This window comes from Protopterus annectens, chromosome 17.part0 (genome assembly GCF_019279795.1).
Source record: "Protopterus annectens isolate FY-2018-M chromosome 17.part0, PAN1.0, whole genome shotgun sequence".
Lineage (NCBI taxonomy): Eukaryota > Metazoa > Chordata > Ceratodontiformes > Protopteridae > Protopterus > Protopterus annectens.
Window position 1 is genome coordinate 77,296,594 of NC_056751.1, and position 23,195 is coordinate 77,319,788.

Consider the following 23,195-nt stretch of genomic DNA (forward strand, 5'->3'; position numbering starts at 1 on the left):
CAGAAGATATCTCAGATTTCTTGCAGGGTCAGAGCATTTTCAATTCTCAGCATTGCCCTTTGGCTTATCTACTGTGCCCAGAGTATTCACGAAATGCCTGGCATCAGTAATAGCACACTGCAGACTCCAGGGGATTCAAATCTACCCATATCTGGACGACTGCCTTATACAAGCGGACAACCAACAAACTTTGATAAAAGACTTAAATTATGCCATCAATCTTCTACAGGTTTCAGGAGAACTGACCAGCTGCTGGTAGCATATGCTGCTGGTACTCAAGGAAAAGCAATTTCCAAACAGACAATTTCAAAATGGATAGGAAATTGCATCCGCTTTTACTACTCTTTTCATGGAAATACTGTACCAGCTAACATTAGACCTCATTTTTTCTGAAAAGGTAAGGCTTATTTTAGAAGGTTTTCTGTATCATAGAAATAAGCTTCTTGAAAACCTGTCTTCGATCTTTCCTTTCTGAAAGTTTGTGAAACCATGCTATTCCATCATGACCTGTTGGCTCTGATTCTCCCTTCAGGTTTTAGTAATTCTAGATTTAAAGATGTTTATCACATTCCTATAGCCTTAATTTCAAATGTTTTTTAAGGCTTTCTTTGGATTACACTTTCAGTTCTCTGCATTACCCTTTGTGTTGTCTACTTCTCCAGAGGTAGTCCGTTTCTAACCCCACTAGTAACAGATTGCTAGATCTTCACATTTACATTTAGATGACTTGCTTATTTTTGTAGAGTTTATTCAAAGTATCGCATCTCTCACTTAAAATAGAAGTCTCCTTTATAGACTGCAGGTTCTTGAGAACTGTCTGGACTCCTTGCAGGATTTTCTTACTGTTTCTCCTAGATACTTAGTTCAGAGTTTTTCTTCCACTGGAAAAAGTAGATGTCCTTCATGGATGCATCTGCAGTCATAACAGCTGGGTTGTCCTGTCGTCAGGCAGCCCGTCAGTCGGCCGGATTCCAAAGTCCGGGTCCGCTGATGTCGCTCTTCATCCGGCGTCATCTCTGTTGGACTTGGGTATAAAGGCATCAGCCGGCGCCATCTTCCTCAGTCTTTCTTAAGCAGAAGCTGTTCGCAAGTGCGGTCGGTCGGATCCAGAGATTTTTCTACGAATACTAAGACTTCTAAAGCACTCTTTCTTGCCTCAGCCGATGTCAGAAAAGTTAATAATTGTTTAACCTGTGGGAAACAAATACCTCATAAAGATTTCCATTCTTACTGTCTGCCTTGTTTAGGCCCAGCCAGCAGCCTGTCCTGTGCTTCCTTCAACCCGAAACGCCAAGGCCGGGTCGGAGTTTGCAGAACAGTTTTTCGGTTCTGACTTTGCTTACATTATGTCCGGAACCTCCGACTACACTTTCTGCCGCCAAAGAAAAGAGCCGACACTTTCGCGGTCAGCGGTTTCGCTGAAACCAAACTGATCTAGGTACAGCGAATCTATCTCTACTCTTGAGGCCCCTGCTACAATTCTTGAATCGGCCTCTGAAGCGTTACCCACTGGCGTATCAGACACCATTCCCTGGATGTCTCTACCCCAGCACGTGGTGCTGCTAGGCCTCCAGCAGCCATGTCCATTAAGGCCGCCAGGGCTAAAGCAGCCAAGTCTACCAAATCAGTGCCTGTTAAACCACCCTCAACCAGGCCCTCTTCTAGTTCTCAAATGCTCACCTTGGCAGAAGATTTGATTTCTTTAATTAGAGGATCTCAACCTCACCCAGACAGGGCCTCTCAGCCCCAGATAAGAGACCTAGGGCAGAGCCCCTGAGCCAGTGTCCTCTGATGATTCTGCAGATGAATCAGACATTACTGACCAGCCAGAGGCCCCTTTCTCTAATTTTGAGGATTCTGATGCTGAAGAATCCATTCCAGCTGCCTCCTCCAGAAGAATTCTCCTTTGGGAAACCTTGCATGCCATGCGAGCAGTTCCAATGGCAGCAACAAGAATTCTCAGATTCAAAAGACTTAGAACCTTTCTGCACCTTCCACAGCACAGGCCCTTAGCTATACCTCCTGTTCTTTCTGTGGTAGATGGCGCTTTTAATGTTGTCTGCTCTGCTCCAGTCTCATTACCCCCAGCCCTGCCAAACCAGATAGATTTTACAGGGTGCCTGACACTCATCACCACCTTTACAAGGCCCCCTTGCAGACCCAGAAACAATATCCCAGGGTCCCAAGGCAGTTGCGCGACCATAGCTAAAACCCTACTCCTTCTGAAAGGGAAGCAAGGGCATTAGACAGATGGGGTAAAAAGTATACACTTCAGCTACTCTCTCAGCTAGAGCTTTAAACTGCCAGTTTCACATGATACAATACCAAGAGTTTATGCTTGATCAGCTAACTAAGAAATTAACCACTGATGAAGCTCTTGACAAGAAATATGTATTAGAAATGGTAAATAACATACAACAGGTTAGTAACCATTCCTTAAAATGTGGCTATGATGCACTGGAGGCTTCATTTAGATCAGCCATGACTGGCACAGTGATAAGAAGGCATGCATGGCTAAAGAGCAAGCTCTACCAGATCATGTTAAAGCAAAATTGTTAGATGCTCCTATGGATAAGACAAGTTTGTTTGGTGCACCTGCCCAGCAGGTTATGAAGAAAATGGAAGAAAAGGCAAAATCAGTTCAAACTGTTAAAGATTTCCTGCAGGTTCAACCCCAAGGTTTAGCAGGAACTGGCCGTGCAAGAATTGGCCCTTTCCTGACTCCACAAGAATTCAAAGGGGCAGGAATAGACGTACCAGAGGCAGAAACCAAACCAGAGGAAGTGCCTACAGAGGCGACAGTGGCAAGGTAACAACAGAGGCACAGACACAGCCACTGCCACTACTTCAACACAGCCACAGTGACTTACTCCTAAAACCGCCTACCAGGGAGCAAATAGCAGCCCCACTAGGCGGAAGGTTAACTTTATTTGCAAAGAACTGGCACCACATAACAAAAGACAAGTGGATTCTGCAAATTATACATCAAGGTTACCGATTCCACTTCCACACTATACCAGTCAAAGAGGAATGCCAAATCTACCTCCAAATCAAAAACAGAAGCTTTACAACAGATAATGGAGTTAGCAAACATGAGAGCTGTGGAAAAGTGCCTGCAGCAGAGCAAGGAAAGGGTTCTACTCCAGACTGTTCCTAGTTCCAAGAAAGGAAAAAGTTGGAGACCAATTCTCGACCTGTCCACCTTGAATACATACATCATTGTCCCAAAATTCAAAATGCTGACCCTACAGCAACTTCTTCCCATGCTGGGCAAGGAGTGTTGGCTGGTAACTCTAGATCTCAAGGAGGCATACCTGCACGTCCCTATTCGACCAATCTGCAGAAGATACCTCAGATTTCTTGCAGGATCAGAGCACTATCAATTCTCAGCATTGCCTTTTGGCTTATCTACTGCAGAGTATTCACAAAATGCCTGGCATCAGTAATCGCATATTGCAGACTGCAGGAATTCATATTTACCCATACCTGGACGACTGCCTGCTACAAGGGGACAACAAAAGCAAGTTGACAACAGATTTGCAAAGGGTCATTTACTTGCTACAAGCACTGGGATACACAGTCAATCTACAAAAGGCAAGACTGATACCATCCCAAACAAGGACATTCTTGGGGAATTGGACACAGTGAGACAAATGGCATTCCTAACTACAGAAAAACAAAAGAACTCCCTCTTTACTTCTTGTCCCTAACAAAGCTGAACAAATTAACAGCAAGAAAAGTTCTGCAGGCCTTGGGCTTCATGGCATCATGCATAATTTTGGTTCCATTTGCCAGACTACATATGAGAAAACTACAGTGGTACCTCTGAATTTATGGTCCCAACACAGACACAGCCTCGAAACAGAAATCCCACTAATTCCATGCTTAAAACAGGAGTTCCTATGGTGGGCCCAGGCATGCCGGTCCAACCCAGGCCTTCCTTTTCTCAGATGTCAAGCAAGCCAGAGCATTACAACAGATGCTTCAGACCTAGGATGGGGGGCCCACATGCTGGACAAATGCGTGCAAGGATTGTGGACTCAGGATCAACTTCACCTGCACATCAACCTAAAAGAAATGCTGGCTGTAAAACTGGCTATCCAAAAGTTCAGACCATTTCTCAAAGAGGGCCAGCTGTTGATAAGGACAGACAACACCACAGTCATGTGGTACATCAACAAACAGGGAGGCACTCATTCATACCCCTATGCAGAATGACTTTGGAACTGTGGACCCTGGCACTCAGCTACAACATCCAGCTGCAAGCAATATTTGTACCAGGAAAAGAAAATACTCTAGCGGACATCTTAAGCAGGACCACATCAGATGCTCACGAATGGCACCTGCACCCGGACATCTTCAGGACCATTACAAAGAAGTGGGGAATGCCTCAGATAGATCTATTTGCATCTCCTCACAATCACCAACTCAAAAATTCTGGACAAGGACATTTCACGCACTAGCATGGAAAGTGGATTCGCTCTCCTTCAGGTGCAAGGGCCTGACAGTATATGAATTCCCACCTCTCCCTTGATACACAAAGTACTCCTAAAAATCAAGGAAGAACATCCAAGGATAATCCTGATAGCTCCAAACTGGCCAAGACAACACTGGTATCCACTACTAAGGAGCTTGTCTCGAACAATATGTGGCCAATACCCTGATGCCTTTGATGCTAACTCAGAACATAGACAGCACCATACATCCAAACCTGAAAACCTTACAACTGACTGCATGGAACATCACATAGCAGCAGCTAATCAAGAACTTTCCCAAAGAGTTAAAGACATTATTCTTGAAGCACAGACCTTCAACAACAAGGAACTACGCTGGAAAATGGAAAAGGTTTGGCAGCTGGAGTTCTGAAAGAGGCAAAGATGTGTCAAACATAGATATGCCTAACATCCTGGAGTATCTGGCGAACTTCTCCATTCAGGCCTGTCCTACTCCTCCATCAAGATACATGCATCAGCTATTTCAGCAGAATACAGCTTTGATCCACCTGTTTTTCACACCTCTGCTCAGACAATTTCTCAGAGGAATCAAGAATGTAAAACCTCCAAGAAAACCACCATTACCAGCTTGGGACTTAAACTAGAAAAGTTGACACTATCACCCTTTGAGCCAGCAGCAACAGCAGACTTACAACACCTGTCATGGAAAACTGCTTTCCTACTGGCAATTACCTCAGCAAGGAGGGTTTCAGAACTACAGGCCTTAATGGCAGTGCAACCCTTCCTAATCTTCCACCAAGATAGAGTATCCATGAGGACTAATCCAACATTTATGCCTAAGGTGGTATCCAGAGTGTCTTTAAACCAGGCAATCCACCTACCTACCTTCTTTCCCAACCCACAAAACAGAGGGAAAGAATACTGCATACCTTGGATGTACATAGACAGCTACGCTACTACTTGGACAGAACCAAAAGCAGCAGAAAGACTGACCAACTTTTGTGGCCTATGCAACAGGAAGAGGGAAAAGCTATTTCCAAACAGACAATCTCCAAATGGATAGGAAATTGCATACGATTCTGTTACTCCTTCCATGGAAAACCAATTCCACAGAACATAAGACCTCATTCTACAAGGGCAACAGCCACTACCACAGCCTTCCATACATTTGCCAAGCATTATAATTTGCCTCTATATTCCAGATCGAGCAGGGTTTGCCACTGCTGTACTGATAATCTACCTTATCCTCCTCCCTAGTTGGCTTGACTGCAGATGCATCCATGAAGGACATAGTACAGTTTTGTACCTACCATAAATGTAGATGTCCGAACTGGATAGCATCTGCAGTCAGATTACCCTCCCTCCTTCCCCCTAGGGTGTTTACCCTCCTAATAGCTAGCGTGTATTTGTTTGTATATATGTACATACATGCTTATTTTTGTGGTTACCTCTATCCTTTTGGAAACATTGGCATCTATCCAAAATATTTTAGCCTTCAGGAGGGCTTCTGGCATCTGGGGCAAGAAACACTGAGGAAGATGGCAGTCCAACAGAGATGACGCCGGATGAAGGCTGCCTGGCGACAGGACAACCCAGCTGTTATGACTGCAGATGCTATCCAGTTCGGACATCTACATTTATGGTAGGTACAAAACTGTACTTTTCTACATCTACAGCTAGTCCTAATTTTTTCACTCTGTCCAGGACTTCAGCAAGGTAATTTTTCGGGATATTTGGGTTCATGTCATCAATGATGCTTATGATTCCTTTAGCCAGACCTCACATGAGGAAGATTAAATGGCACCTAGTCTGTGTGGTCCTAACATTATCCCCTGGCATTCCAGATTCCTGTTTTGGTATTTGTAAAAAGAGCTGCTTTGGTAGAGAGACCTTCCAAATGAATCCAGGCCTCCCATGTTCGCTTTTGAATCCAGCATTGTATGCAACTACAAATGCTTCAGACTTGGAGTGGCATCTGTGGGGATGAAAGTGCAGAGTCTGTCCTTTTTGCTCCAAACATGAGATGTTGGCAGTCATAAATGCAACTCTGAATCTATGGTCTCATGGGCCATTTACAAGTGATTACAGACTGCATTACATTGATGTGGTACTTCACATTACATTGATGTGGTACTTCATATGTTCATAGGTTCTGTGCAGACTAGTCATGTTAGCTTGGGATATATCAATTCAGCACAGTTTCACACTGTTGTCATCTAATGTACTGTCAGAGAAAAAAATACTGTGGCAGATGAGCTAAGCAGGGCTAGGACAGATGGTCACAAATTGAAACTGAATCAGGGTGGTTTTCACTGATTTATTCCAGCTGTGTAACACCTCCGATCTTTTTGCCTCCATTCACAACAAACAAAAATTCAACTAAAGTGTAGGTCTACCATTTTAAGCAATTGGTAGTTATTGTAAGTCACTTCTCCAATGCACACTACTGGATGCTCCCCACCCCCAAATACTGCTGTAATATATACTCTGCTGCCTATACATTTTCTTCTACTTGTAACCCCTTGATAATCTTGACTTTCTCTTATTTCACACAAGCATCCTCCAGTTTAGTTTAGGAGCTTTCCTAGTAGACATTCTACCCCTCAGTAAAAAGTCTATATAGCCTCTTGCAATAGTTTTTTTATTGCAATTGACTAGCAATTCTCTGCTTGAGACCAAAGCAATTTCTCCTTTCTGACCTGCTTTTCACGGACAATTGATCGTTTTTTCTTTACTGCCAGTACTCCACATTGTGGCTCTGCCTGTTCCGTTCGCCCTTCACTTGGGACTCACTCTGCTCCCCTACCCCCATTCCCACCCCTGCTTCAATTAGCTTTATAATTCCTGTAACTCCACCTTCTAGCCACCTGACCAATTACTGTTTTTCCTTCATTAGTTACCCCCTCCCCCTTCCCTGCCTCTTGCTGTTAAATAACAGTACACTTCCCAATTTCTATTTTAACATTTACTTACAATCTCTAATCCTCGTAACTCAATTATGTACTGCTTAATACGACTTTTATTAACCCTACTTGTCCTCCGTACTTTACTACTTCTATTAGCCCTCTCCACCACTGTTAACTCTAGTAAAAAATATCTCCTCCAACTTCCAGAACATTAACCACTCACAGCTGAACTTGTGTAGTTACTCCAACATCTCTCCATCCATATTGGCAAGCAACACCATATGCCTATCCAAATCACACATTACCCCCACTACCACTAAATTGAAATTAATACATTACCCACAATTACCATTATTAAAAACACATCCTCAGACACTACTACATTTCCTTCTAGTATTGCCTCAATGTGGAGATTTCATGGACCAAAGAAATTACCAAAATATACTCATCCCCTGAAAGTCCATGATTTATACTTTGTAACTATCAATGCTTGGCTTTCTCACCACTCACCAGATATAGTAGCAATAACTGAAAGCTGACTTAAAACTCTTATATCTGACTCTGAAATCATTCCACCAGGATAAAATATCCTTTAAAATGACAGGAGCCTTAAAAAAGAGGAGGTGTTGCCCTAATTTAGAGAGACTCTCTAACTATAAATATACATCTCAAACCAGTCCCCACTTTTAATATGAAAATCTTAATTACAGCCCTCTATTTAAGCCCTAACAAATACCTCTGTATTGTTACTATTTGTATTCCACCTGGACATTACATCCCCCACTTGGAAGACTTTCTATGTTGGATTAATCAATATATCACCCAAGAAGCTATCATTCTGGGAGACACTAACATTAACTGGCTAAAGCTAACTAACTTCTAAAGCTCCAAATACTAGCATTAATCTCCATAGTTTCACACAACTTATTAGAGAGCCTACACGTGCATTAAATACCCAAACTGAAGCTACATAGATTGGATTCTAGTATTACACCCCCACTACTATACCAATGCTAGAACCTTCCCAAACACTCACATGACCACCTACCTGCCTATACCCATAGAAGCCAACTTCACATCCCCAAATCTCACATATATAAACCTATCAGGAATCTCACCCACTTTAACCAAACCATTTTTAATACTGCCCTTCAAGCTCAAAATCGGTCCCCTTTAAAATTACTGCACCTTGATGCTGTTCCATATTTTAATAACCTCTTTCTTAGCACATTAAATAGTCTAGCACCTCTTCGTATAAAAAGAATAAAACTAAACCATGTCCCCTAGTAAACAAAGCATACCAAACAAGCCCTCCTGTCTAGAGATGATGCCTGGAAAATTTGGCAAAAATGTAGGACTTTAGAAAACAAACCAAACTTAAAAAAACTTAGAAATTCTGCAAAAAAAAAACTTATATCTTATAAGAAAACCTATTTTTCCTCAAAACTTTCCTCCCAAAGTAATAATCCAAAAAAGTTATGGAAATCTTTATCCTCATTTCTTAAGACAGGTAACATTCAAAACCCATCACCCTTTCCTGACAAAAACCCACTCCAAATAGGTCAAACATTTAATACCCATTTCATTGATACCATCCAAAAACCAGTCAAGGACTATTTCTCAAAATCTAACCCAATTTTCAGAAATTCCACACAAATTGAGAGCCTTTCCACCTCCATTGACACCATAGTGCCTTCAAACAGCATTCCTACCATTCCATCCTTCTCATTTCAACCTATACTTACATCCCTAGTTCTAAAAGTTTTAACCAAACTAAAGCCCTGCTCACTATCCGCTGATAACATACCACCAGAATACTTGCAACTGGCAGCCAGAGCCATAGCTTACCCTGTTAGCATTCTTTTCAATCATTCTATCACTTAATCATATGTGCCCCAACTGTGGAAAAAGTCCATTATGACCCCTGTGCACAAAGGTGGTAATACTCATGATCTCTCAAACTACAGGCCTGTCTCCATTCTCTCCCCTCTATCAAAAATCCTAGAAAAATGCATTTAAATCCAGCTACTAAAGCATCTCATTAACAATAACCTCATAGCTCCCTCTCCATATGATTTTCGCCCTGGTCATAGTACTACCACAGCCTTACTTTCTTTTACTGATACCATTAACATAGCTCTCAATACTGGTCTATATACTTCTGTACTCTTACTGGACCTATCAAAAGCATTCAACACTATCCCACCCTAAGCGTTTTACAACACTTGGAAAAACTTGGATGCACTCCAAGTGTAATAACCTGGTTTTCCTCTTACCTACATAATAGAGAGCAGTCATTTAAATGGCAAACCCAACTATCAGAATACCTGGCAAATAGCATTGGTGTTCCCCTAGGATCCATTTTAGGACCACTACTCTACAGTATTTTCATTAATGATCTAAATAGTCTCCCAACAAAGCATGTTGATAGAATATGCAGGTGATTCAACTATCATCTCCTCATCCAACATCTTCACTAATCTCCAGAGGATCACCCAATTACTTTCCTTTCCATTGAAACCTGGCTAAATGACATCCAATTAATGCTAAACCCCAAAAAACTAAACTGTTAATATACTCATCAGTCTCTAACCATAGAATTCATTTTTTTTCTCATAATAAAACAGAAATTCAACAAGTACAATATGCAAAACTTTTAGGAATTACTATCGATGATAAACTCTCCTTTGAACAACACATACTGAATACAGTAAAGAAAACTCATTTCAAACTGGGCAAATTATACTGACATAAACTCTACCTAGATAAACTAAGATAAGACTAGCTAACACCTTACTTATCCCATCCGTATTATATGGAAGCCCCATTTTCACCAACCTTCATACATCCCTCAGTATTAAGCTGCAATCTTGCTACTACAAAATAGCAAAATTTGCTTCTTCCCCAACCACTCACACCACTGCAATGCTATCTCATATCTGTCCTGGCTAGAATTGTCACCACTATCTCTACTTTACTCAATTAACTCTTGCTCACAAGCTTATTTTCAAACCTGATAGCAGTCATGCTCTTCAGTCTATATTACACACACACACACACACACACACACACACACACACACACACCTAATCGAGTCCTCTGCTCCTCAGAAAGAGCTCTCCTATATGTATCTAAACCTAATAAGAAAACAGGTCAGTGCCTTTACTCGTAAAACATTGCCAAACTTTGGAATAGCCTTCCCCTCTTCTATTACTCAACTTGACACCCTAATGGCCTTTAAAGCTGCTCTGAAAATCCACTTTTTAAAAAATCCTTCCTGTACCTGTAAAATACAATACAAACCCCCCTTAATTTCTCAAACATGTTTTTACTTAATTTCTACCTGTCTTATATCTTTTCTTTGAATCTTTATTCTTTTAATCATATGATATGCATCACTGTTAATGTTCTTTGATTACACTCTGGTGTACTGCAACATGTTTCACTGTCCTATGTCTATTAAGCTTCTGTGATTGAAAGTTTAAGTATTTTATATGCATCTCTAACTTTGTATTTGCTTTTTTATATGCCTACATAATTTGTACATTTTACTGTTTAACTGTGGAGCTTTTCTCCCCAGGCCTCCACTGAAAATGGGTTTCTGACCCAGTGGACTTTCCGGTCAACAAACAAAATTGTCAAAATTCTGCTCCAGAACTCCTCGCAAATGGACCTGGAAAACAGGTGCATTTTAATTTCCTTGGATTGGATTGCTCCTGTATGCTTTTCCACTGATATCCAGGGTCATTCTGCATATTCAAAAAGACACTTCAAAGGTCAATGTGATCAGGTCCACATTTTCTGAGCTGCTTTGTTGTGTCCTTGGGATCCTTTGACCCTGATTATTTTCTTGGTAATGAGTGCAGCCATAGGACCATCAAGTAAGTTCTTCTGTGCTAAATAAATTTTACCTTGTCAGATGATTGAGAAGATGTTCCATAATGGGTGAAGGATTATCCTCTCCATTTCACCTAGCTTTGGTTGAGTTCTCTGAGGATGTGCACTACTGGATTTACTGCATAACATTGAATTACCACAACGTCAACATACAAAACATTGAGACCATAACATCTAAATGTTAAAATGTCGAATATCCATAAAATTGATATTTTAAACATTGCAAGTACATAACGTCGAAAGCAGTTTCAAATGAGTCTTTGCACCACTATTCCCTTCTGTCTCCCAAAACATGACATCTGTACTTGCATACTCCATATCATGCCTTTGTTTTTGCAGGGGGTTGCGCACCCCACACCCCCTGCAAATTAGATACACCAACTTTGAGATTGTACTACAGTGGAAAAAAAAGGTAAATTTCCCAATCTCCATAAGTTATATACACACACACACCTGTTCTGTGCAGAAAACGCCTACACACATCTAACATATTTCCCCTTCTAGTCACTTGTCCTGCCACTTTAACTACCACTGCCACCATTTCTTTCAAGCTTATAAATCTATTCTCAAGAATAAAAACTTCCTTGCCCATTTCTTATAAATTTTTACCAAAAAAAGCTCAAAAATCATCTTTCAGTGTTAAACACCACATCCGCCATGTTTAGTTACAATGCATAACTTAAAGTAATACCAAGAGTTGCACTCAACAGCATTAGGATTTTAATGTATTCGATGTTGCAAAACTGTTTTCAGTGTTTTGAGAATTAGATGCTATGGTGTCAGTTTTCAGATGCTATGTTGCGGTAATTCGACTTAGTTATGTGCTAGTATGGCTCTACTTCATTAACTTGTTTTGTTGTAAGCTGCTCAGTAGGGGGTGAACTAGCATGGATGGAGGGCAAGCAAACGTATGTAGTTGAAGTACAACGTTGCATCTATTCCTGAAACTGGAACTTTGAGGGGAAAAGATTTTGAATGCTGATGCAGGAAGATGTTCCCAACCACAGGCTCCTCTAAGTGATTTGGTAAAATGTATTTTGTTTATCTTCTGATGACAATTAATTTTCCAGGTTGTCCTTAAACCAATCCCTTCATCTCTTTCCCAGGACCAAAGCAGAAGAGGAATAGCCCTTTGAATTCCTGGAATGTCCAGTGTTAGAGTTAGGTGGTAGCTGAAACTAGAGTTTGGAGTTCAAGTAGGTAGGCTAGCCATCCATCTCCTTTATGCTAGGGGGGGGGCGTCAATAGCTGCCAAGAAGCCCTTTTTCAAACGGATTAACCGCTGCATTATTATTCCCAACCCCAGTTCTTGGTCTGTCCTCCTTTCATACAAAGTTCTGTAAGATTCAGCCTTTTGAGCCATTGATCTGTGGACTTTTTTCTAGCTCATTCCATCCTGCTGGTGATTCTCTTTGCTCTTCAGCCTAAACCATGACCAACCAATATCAAATATGATAAAATGTATATAACAAACATCTGTATCAAAGACCCCCTTTGGGTAAAGAGTGCCTTCTATCCTCTTGTTTCTGGTATGGGTGAACTTTTCATAAAGCTCCCGCTGCTGTGCTTGGGTGAACTTTTCATAAAGCTCCCGCTGCTATGCTTCCTGTAAGTTCAAGTATATTTGTCTATTACTTGATGATGGTTGTTGTGCCTTTCGGCTTTTCCCGGTTAGGGTTCTCCACAGCGGAACTCCGGTCTGCTAATGATTGGCAGTAGATTTTTACGTGCAGAGTTGCCGGCCCTGATGCACAACCTTCAACGAAGGTATGCCCATTCATGCATGTCTCCACACAAGACACTCTAGCTGAGAATCTAACAGGACAACATATTACTGTGAGGCGACAATGCTACCGCAGTTCATCTATTACTTGATAATGGTGCAGATACCAAATCTTTATTTGCAAGAACATCCTCACTTAGCTAGGGCATTTTGTCAGAGTGTAGGTATGAGTGAGGTTTTGCATCATGTGTAATAGTGTGTGTTGCAGTGAGAGCACACCTCCCCAACTATGGGATGTTCTACAGGTCTGCCACATTGTTGGTGGAAAGAATGAGCTCCACCAAGGACCAAAGAATACCCTCTCAGATTAACTGAAAAGGGAAGCGCACAACTGTTATGTCATGTACCAGTCACACAGCTGTACTAATTATATTGACAAAAGAACAAAATCTGGATGGTACAGAAGCACAAGTTCATTGACCGTATTTGGGTAGCTAATGTTTATAAGTGGCCAGCCTTGTTAGCTGATTTATTGGACACGAGTACTAAAATAATTAATGCTTGTAGGTGTGTTTTATGAGCATTGTGTAATAAGACAGATGTAGTGGTTAGGAAAACAGTTGCTGCACATTGTGTAACCTAATGTGTCTTTTTTGTAAGGTTGCATGATTTGTATCTGTGGTATAGTCATCATGAATCTTCTCCTATTGCTGATATCCTTCAGTTGTTTAAAACCCAGAGAAGGTTATCCAGACCTCTGCAATACTTTTATTGTGCATGCAAACACATGACCTTGCATTAAGAAATATCTGCATCTGACATGTTTTAAATTTTCTCTCTAGTGGAATTTTGATCAAACTACAGCTACCTATCTTCTCCTGTGGTCAAAGAAGATTCATTCTAAACCTGTTCGATTAAGAATTTCATCACTGACCATAAACTCCACACCCCTTGCAACACCTGTGAAGGATCCAAAGGTTTGGTTATACATTATTTTATGAAATGTTGCAAGTCCTGCCTTTGTCATTTATTACATTTTGTGTCATTGGTTAGGAGATTCTAGGATGCCAGTATTTGGAATACAAATGTAGTTGCCATAGTTGAAGTATTGTATTTATTTAAAGTAACTGTAAAATATAAATATATATATTTTTTTTTATTTTGTTGTAAGCTTTCTTCTTTTTTGCTATCAGTTCTGGAAACCAAAAAAAAATCCTTGAAGCTGCCATGATATTCCTAGGGATTTCACTGTATTCCTGTCTAGGGTTACAGGTCAGCACACTGTCTTTGGCAGGCTTTATCCCAAATACAGTAACAGAAACGTAGTTTTGCTGGGTGAAATTTGTTCTTGGGTTGACTTCCTTGCTCATGTTTCAGCTCCTTTTAGCTCATTTGATCACAGCTGATCACTCATCTGTGTATTTCAGTGTAAGACATTCAAATAATTAAGTTGGTGTGGCCTTGGAGACTGTATAGTTAGAAATCAGGGATGTGTCCATAGGGGTCTGTCAGAAAAGAGTGTTCAGAAACTTGAAATTCATATGAGCGAGACCATATGATTGAGTTTCCGAAACTCAAAATTGAAAGAAGAAAAAAATCTGCCTTTTTTTCACATTTTTTTCGAAGAGGACTACCCCCCTTGCAAATTTAGATATACCAACTCCAAAATCACACTATAGTGGGGGGAAAAGGGTAAATTTCTCGATCCTCACTGTACCACAATCTCCATTCAAAATCCTCAGGTTTCAAAAACTCTATCATATGGCCTCGGCCATGTGAATTTTGAGTTTGTGAAAAAGCTGATAGGGACCCATCTGTAGACATCTACCACATGAAGATTGCATGCGACTCCCCTGCAAAAATGCATATAAAACTAGCTGAGGACTGTGAGTGTCTACATTTTTGAGCAGGTTATTGGTGCCTGAGCAATTTTGGGACTCTGGCTGTATTTCAGTTACTAAACTGATCTGTTTTCTGATGTACCCACTACACACTAAGGGGATATGTTTGGATATGGATTGAATTCCATGATCCTGAGCAGAAGCTGTAAATTTAGGTTTTAATATAAAATTAGTGCAATGCCACTTGGCAGCCTGGGTGTTATTAATGACCAAGTAGGCATATTGATGGAGACCATTAGTACAGTTATTTATGAAAAAAATTTGACTTTTAGAGAGAAAAAAGCGGGCAACAAGTTTGGATACTCTTTCATAAACTATAGCTGTGTGCTTTTAGTTGCAGAAGTAATACAACTGATGTACTTTGATATGTTAGTGCCCAGACACAGTGCCCGTTATTGCTTTTGTTTTTTTTTTTTTTTTCCACTTTATCAAATTTTAAATGCTTGAGAACAACTGTGTAGAAAAAAAATCGATTTTGAGATATGCATTTGACCACTTTGCAGCAAAGTGAAAATGGGCATGGTTTTGCTGAAATGATTCTAAAGAAGTTTGTTACTGGGACTGCAAAATTATTGCAAAAAATGTTAATAGGTGATGTCTCATCAAGAAAACTGTTTACCTTGTTGCTGTCAAACATACAGTTTCCAAGCCTTATCAGTGATTAAGTGGTGACATGCCACTGCCTTCGGCTTTCACAGACTGCATACCCCTTTGCACCCATACCCCAAAAACATAGCTGCAGTGTATGTATACCTCTGAGATTTGTGAGCAAAGTGAAGGAAATAATGACCACAGCAGTGTGTTCAACTTGTTGCTCATACAGACGTATACTGCCCTCCCTGTCTGGCCATATGAATGTTGAAAATAATTTAACTGTGACCATGTAATTGCCTTGTCTGTCCATTTTAGTAGGCAGGTCTCCTGCTGTGTACCCTTGCTAATGGTAGGTTGTAAAGAAAGGGAAAAAGTCTGTGCGCATCAGTGCATTGCTTTCATACAGTGAACATTTATAGCTATTTACTGTCATCTATAGAGTACTCATCACCAACAGAATGCCATTCAGACAGGTGTCTGATCTCCAGGAAATGGCAGAAATAATGGCCATAGTAATGTTCTTCAATCTGTGCTACTACCACTACCATGATAATCCTAATAAACTTAAGGTAGTATTGGAATGCTTTTACGAGTAGTATATACTGTTATCACTGCCCAAAGATATGTTATTGCCTCACAGCAGCAATAATAAAAAAAAAATAAAACTGCAAATGTCCTCTGCAGCACAACCGTAGTGTTGTCCTTGCCATACAAGCCTTCACACTAGAATCTAAATCCACCATTGAGTGTTAACTTGCCACATCTACTAATGGAATACCCCATTAAGCTGGTAAAATAATGTTCATTATTTTCTCTCTTTGCTGTGAGTAATGAGATGCTGTGTTCCACATTTCTAAATTCCAAGACAAAAACAAAGAAGTTGTTCCACCAGCTCGGTGGCGATATAAATCTCCGAGCCTGATCTGTGGGTTGGAGAAGCTTGCCATGGAGAATTTCCATCTGTTGAGGTCCTGGATTATCCTCTGCAGTAAATACATTCCAGTCTTTGACCTCCTTTATGCATATGTGTAATTCTTTTCATTTTTTTCTGTACTAATTGTTCACCTGACTTAATGGCTGCAGAGGTGATGGTTGTGTTTTTTTCTTTAAAATTTATATAGCTTATCTGCACTTAAACAGTAGTTTGACTTATTTTTGAAGATAGAATAAACTGAGTAGATAGTGGTTGGTTTCGACCATTTCCCCCTACTGATACAATTGCTGTAATGAAAAATAAACTAAACATTTACATGCAGAAATAGATTGTGGTGGTAATATTTATACAATCTTTTTTTCCTTAATTTTTATTCCTCCAAGCTTGTCAACCATTGAACGTCTACTGTTCCTGAGTCCATTTGTTGCCCCATCTCCCACCACAAGGGACTCTCGAGTACAAGAGCAAAAGCCAACTGGAAGGGCATCTTACTGGCAGCCATGGAGGGAAGTGGCTGTGCCTTCTGCATCCCAACAATTTGGATGTTTGTGTGTGAGGTTCTAGCCTTTCCTCTGGCAGTTAATGTAAGCACCCACATCACTATAAGGCCCTCCTGCACCTTCTCTGTATGTGTTCACTACATTCTGAACTGCCTTTCTCTCTCCCTAGGATAGGCAAGCCAGTGTCTGTTCAGTCCCATCTATTCCTGCCTTGCTGTTCGGTGCATTTGATGCTATTTGAGCTTTTGTCAGCTGGGAATAAACAAGATTTTATTCCTGTATATCACAGAACCAGGGTTGGACTGGTAGTTTAAGAAGATTAAGCACATACTTTCATATCCAATATATTACACCCTCCTTGTCAAGTCAGCATGTGGGTTAATCCTTCAGTCTAGTTTGCATTTTTTTAATCCAGCGTTCCTACACTTTACAGGTGCTTACACCCTATGTAAGGGCATGCTGTGATGCCACACTGCTTTGTGTTGGAAGGTCACTTTAGACTGAGGCCATTATGGCTTTATTTTTTTCCTGTCACTCATGCAGTTGGTATCATTCTTGACTTGTTTTATGGGAATGTTCATATTTTTAGTGCCTTAAAACAACCAAATAAGGCAAAATCTACTCCATCTTCCCTTACCTGGAAAAGAATCATGATTTGAAGTACTGTAGTGTTAGTAAATCAACTGGGTCATATGCATACATTGGAAAAAAATCCTGGCTTACTCTGATGCCAGCAGAATGGTGTTGGTTGAAAATTCTCTTTAGGGAGATGAGTAGGATGATGCCATGAGTAGCTCTGAATTTCTGCAGGAGCACATTCAGAAACTGGGTGCAAGCCATGGACAGAAGTCTGGGTCCATTTTAGAAATGACCCTTGTGTTTTAAGCTTCTCAACTCAAGAAGGCTCAAGCTCGTACAACTCTGTGCCTTATGCATGATGAGCTTGAAAGCTACACACTCTTAGCCCTCATATTGGGTGGTGAATTGCAGTAGTAGGCAAAAAAAAAAAAATGCCTCTGATCAGTTTGTTTTTTTTTGTGCACTTGTGATGATCCTAATCCTGGAGAGTGGCCCCTCAGTCTTCACTTCATAACTTGGTCTTTCTTGGTGATAACTCTTGCTGTCAAGTTTTCCTTCAGGCCAACCAGAGTCCAGTAGTTCAGGAAGATTCACTAGGTCTTCACACACAGAAACTTAATTTCTTAGGCCTTAGGATTTAGACCTTTTCAAAGATGTACATAATTGCTCCCATGACCAACATGGCCTGATGCCATCTGGACAGGTGCATTTTTTCATGTCAGCATGCTGTGTCCATAAGGACTCCCTCTTTAAATGTCTTTACTTGTAATACTGAATGTTGACATTCTGTGGGGGGCGGGAGGCACGCACAAAAAAAAAATACAGAAGAGCAACTATTGAACATCACTCTTATCCTATAAATGTCTTTTTGGCAAGGAGGAAGCAAGCCTCTCCCCTAAACAAACTTGTATATACCACCGCTGAGATCATCATGCCTTAGAGAAAAGGGAATATTCTAAGAAATGGCCATCTTGGAATACATTTTTAAATTCAGTCTCAGGATTACAAGATGCTAAAGTGGGTCACAACATTTTCAATGACTGCTGTTCATAAGTGATGGTTCCCTGTTCTCAAACATCTAGTATGACCCCATGCACACAGTTCTTTCAAGAATTTGTGGACTTGTGTCTTGGAAGCCATTACTTCTGAGGCAAGGGCATATAGTCCTCCTTTCTGTACAGTTCTGCAGTGACCACCATTCATGGAACCTTTTGAGATTTGTGAGATTCCCTTACTGGTCTTTGCTTTCTTTCCTCAGAAATATCTTGGTCAGAATTTGAGGAAGAATGTGTAAGATTGCAGAGTTGTGCCTTACACTGGACAGGGTAATCAAAGATGCAGAGACTGCATGCTAAAGCTGCACCTAATGTATCTCTAGCTTCCAGGAAAGCAGATCTCTAAACTTCTGTTTGATGGAAGGAATATCCTAATCGGGTATAGTTATATTAACTCCTGTGCTACTTTTTTGGCCCAGCAAAGGCACCAGAAAGCACAGCATCTTGCCACACTTCTACAAGAAAAGGATCTGCAGCCATAAACCATATGGCAAGATTATTAATTTCTACCACTGTAGAACTAGTGACCTGGAACTCTTAACTCTTTGTAGTGGTTAAAGACCATCTGTGTCATTCCAGAGTGCCTTTTCATTTGGCCTGCTGTAATTGGGCAGTAGAGTTTTTCCAGATTCATTTCTCTGTAGTTTGAATTTGCACTGGAAACGCTTGTCTTTTTTTTTTTTTTTTTTTTGCTTTAAAGGATAAGCTTTAAGACTTTGCCCACAGCTTCTGGAGTGGTGCTTCCTTTTAACCCGCAGTTTTGTCTGCACTGACCTTGGCCTAGGCAGGATGGCCTTGCTGAGGTTGTGCCATCTCAATGAGAAGCTCAAGCAGTCCTGCTGTTTTCAGTGAGGTATTTTTTCAGCCAGCCATCTTGTAACATTTTTGATTAACAATGTCTTGTAGAAAACATTTTCTGCACAGTTGGGGACTTCCATAAAATCCCTAGGCCCGGTCAGATCTAAGAACCCACACCCCTTTACATCTGGTCTGGCTGATAGGTGTAACTCAGTCATTTTGTACTGGTCTACTGGGCAAAGACATGAAACAGTTCGACTGCAGAATCCTACACTAAGGCACTGTACGAGCACATCCACTCGTGCATGAATTGTGCCATCACAACTAGAACCAAGATGCTTTCCTCCAAAAAAAGGAAGCCAATCTAGTGGTCCCCTGCTATAAACAAACTATACGACAGAAGGAAGAAACTGTTTCAGAAAAGAGGAAAATCCCAGGATGCAAAAAACTCCCTCGCCAGCCTCCGTAAGAAGCTGAGATCCCTCATAAAATCCTCAAATGTCAGTTACAAAAATAAAATTGCCAAAGATGCCAAAGACAACCACAAGGCATTCTATGGTTATGTCAAGAATCTAAATGGCAATGCTCAGATCTACAACAGAATGGCATTTAAATATACTGATCCCAAGGATATTGCCAATATCCTGGCAGATCGATTTAGTGCCAACTGCACCCCCCCCTCTCACCCCCTAAAGGGCCCATCTCAATACCAAAAGATTGCCAAATTCCGGTAATAATGGCCACACAGATAGAAACTGCACTCTCCAAAGCTAAGAATACAGCATTCATGGGACCAGATGACATCCCAGGCTGTGTACTAAATGAACTACAAAATGAACTGGAACCTCACCTAAGTGTTATGTTTAATCATAGCCTCACCTCAGGCTTCATGCCCACTGAGTGGTGCACAGCTACAGTTACCCACTCCACAAGGGGGGATCCACCTTGGATCCCGGGAACTACTGCCCCATCAGTCTGACGAGCCTGATCTGCAAAGGCATGGAACGCATTATCATGGAGCTTATAAACAAAGACACTGGCAACCTTCAAACACTGGACCCCACCCAGTTTGGGTTCATGAAGGGCCGATCTTGTCTCCTGAACCTGATTGACTTCTAGAAATCAGTCTCCAGAGCTGTGGACAAGGATAAGGCAGTCCACACAGCCTATCTGGACCTCGCCAAGGCCTTCAACACCATCCCCCACTCTGGAATTCTAGATAAACTTACTAAGCCGAGCATAAATCCCTATGTCACTCGAAGGGTTACTTGACAGAGAACCCACACTGTAAAAGTAGCCGACTCCAAATCCAGCTTCAGACAGGTGACAAGTGGATTACCTCAGGGTTCAGTCCTGGGACCGCGCTTGTTTGGCATCTACTTCTCTGAAGTACAGGCCAACACTAAGAGACTCTGGCTAACAAAGTTTGCAGATGACTGCAAAGTAGGAGCCATGTGGATATTCTACAAAAGAGCCTTACAGAAACAGATGCTTGGTGCCAGAGCCCTGGGCTCAAGCTTAATGCCAAGAAATGTATAGTTATCCCCTTTGGGAAAAACAATGTACCCATGAATTACCACATAGGTGGCAGTACAATAAACACCGAAAGTGTGATGAGAGACTTGAGACCATTGTCCACCTGTGTCCTTACCTTCGATAACCACATCGCCACAACAGTCAGGAAATCCATCTATGTGGTACACCTCATTACGAAGGGCTTTTCATCCAGAAAAAAAGGTCATTGTCCCACTGTACTCATCCCTCATTAGACCCATTATAGGAGTACAATGCCCCGTTTGGTATGTACCTCACAAGACATCTGCAACAACAGGAAAGGCCGCAGAAATACATCACTAAAAGAATCATAGGCCTAAAGCAAATGCCCTATGCTGACGTCTAAAAAAAACTCCAGCTCTACTCTGTAGCATATAGTCTACTCAGATGTGATCTCTGCTTAACGTACAAGGCCATGTCAAGCCCTGAGCTGTTGAACATGCTCCACTTAAAGAAATTCCAATCCCTCAGAGCCACATGCTCCAGGGATCTAAACCTTGTCATCACAATGAACAAAACATGCTGGTGGGGATATGTTCTTGATCCAGAGACTTCCCATACTCTGGAATAAACTGACCATATATGTCAAGCAGAGCGCCTCCTTGGCCCTCTTCAAAAGGAACCTTGACAATTGGATGGGAGATAGAAAATTCATCCCGGGGATCACGTCATTCACCCTGCTAGATAGGGGTCCACTGAAGTAAATATTGTGGGAAGAAATATCCAGGGAATTGTTATGGCTAGGCTTGTATAGGCACTAGGGCCAATAGCCTAGTACCAACCTCTGAACCTATGAACATGACATTAAGAAACATTCAAGAAAATTCTTGGATTTTTGGATATGGGCCAGTCATTACCAGTTTCAGCACACTACCCTCTGAACTTGTTTGCCCCAGAAGTATTGACTTGGAGCCTACTATTAGCAGCCCCCTTTATGAAAAGTGTCAGGGACAGCACTTACTAATTACATTATAGGTTTATAGGCAAGTACTAGGCTAGCAGTCCTTGTGGGTCAGTTAAACCTTGGCTAATTTTCTTTACAGGTGAGAATTAAAGCCTGCACTTTGTGAGGTAAACATCTTAATCATTACACTAACTCCCTGCACACACTGTCAGTTCTAGTGATCGCTGAATTATGCAGAGTGGGACTTCAGACTAGCGTAATTACTGATTTTCATAGGATGTTCCCTCAATAACAGACATGGGCATTTTTTATCCACTAGAGAGAGGGAGGTTTCAACATTTCCTCAATTATGCATATTTACAAGTGCCTTCAATAATGTTTCCCTCAGATATTTACAGTTTGCGGCAAATTAGTTGTGGTGGTGCTTCTTGATTTATTCCACGCAAGAGTCTGCAGTGGACTGTTAGAAGCCAGAGGTCTTAGCATTTAATACCTCTGGATGCCGTGATATAAATTTGCAATGCTTGTCGATAATGATTGATGTGTGTGTGTGAGGGGGTCAGTCTGCACAACCTTTGACTTGCAGAACTTTGTAGATTTGACCTGCAAGACTGAGCTTTATCCACCAATGCCTTCTGCTTAGATTGTACAAACCACTAGATTCTAGGGGTTATCAGACATTGACAGATGTACTGTATATGAGAAGTCCTGTCCTCCACGCTGTGCAGGAATGGGTGCTGCAAGGTCCTGTATCCACTGGAGTGGAAAGCGCATCTTTTCTATGGAACATCAACAAGCAAAACATATGCATACGTGTGTGTGTGTGTGTGTATGTGTATGTATATATATATATATATATATATATATATATATATATATATATATATATATATATATATATATATATATATGGGTCTACCTGAAATGGTCGACAGTTCATATGATCTCATTTGGTCGACAAGCAGAGTTGCCCCCTTCCCCAATGTTGTGCTACCCTGGAGTTGATATATATAGTTAGGGGGGTGTGGGGGGGCACAGCCCCCCACATTGGGGGGTGTGGAGGGCGAAGCCCCACACCTAAAATGCTTGTCGATCAAATGAACTGTCGACCAAATAAACTGTCGACCATATGAACTGTCGACCATGTCAGGTAGCTTATTTTTTATAACTCCAGTTGATGGAAATCTGGGTGTGGGTATGAGCCATTTTAGAGATGCTGTCCTTTTTTAGTGCTCTATATTTAGTCCAGCAGTCTCACTGACAAGACTGAGCAGGAGAAAACTGATTTTCCACAAATGGACCTACTTGACAATCTTGGGTGGTCTCATCCAGACTGAGACTTCATTGCCTCCCCCAATGAATTCCAAGTGCTGAAAGTTTTTCTTCCTTGGCCTTT

General features: G+C 41.2%; 1 protein-coding gene across 1 annotated transcript in view; it reads left to right on the plus strand.

Annotated features, from left to right (window-relative positions):
- MELK (maternal embryonic leucine zipper kinase) overlaps nt 1–23,195 on the plus strand; it is a gene marked incomplete in the record, with an annotated part of 949,965 nt that overhangs the window by 641,293 nt on the left and 285,477 nt on the right. The window contains 1 exon segment of the mRNA XM_044058955.1: nt 13,823–13,957. Coding sequence (XP_043914890.1) covers nt 13,823–13,957 — 135 coding nt within the window.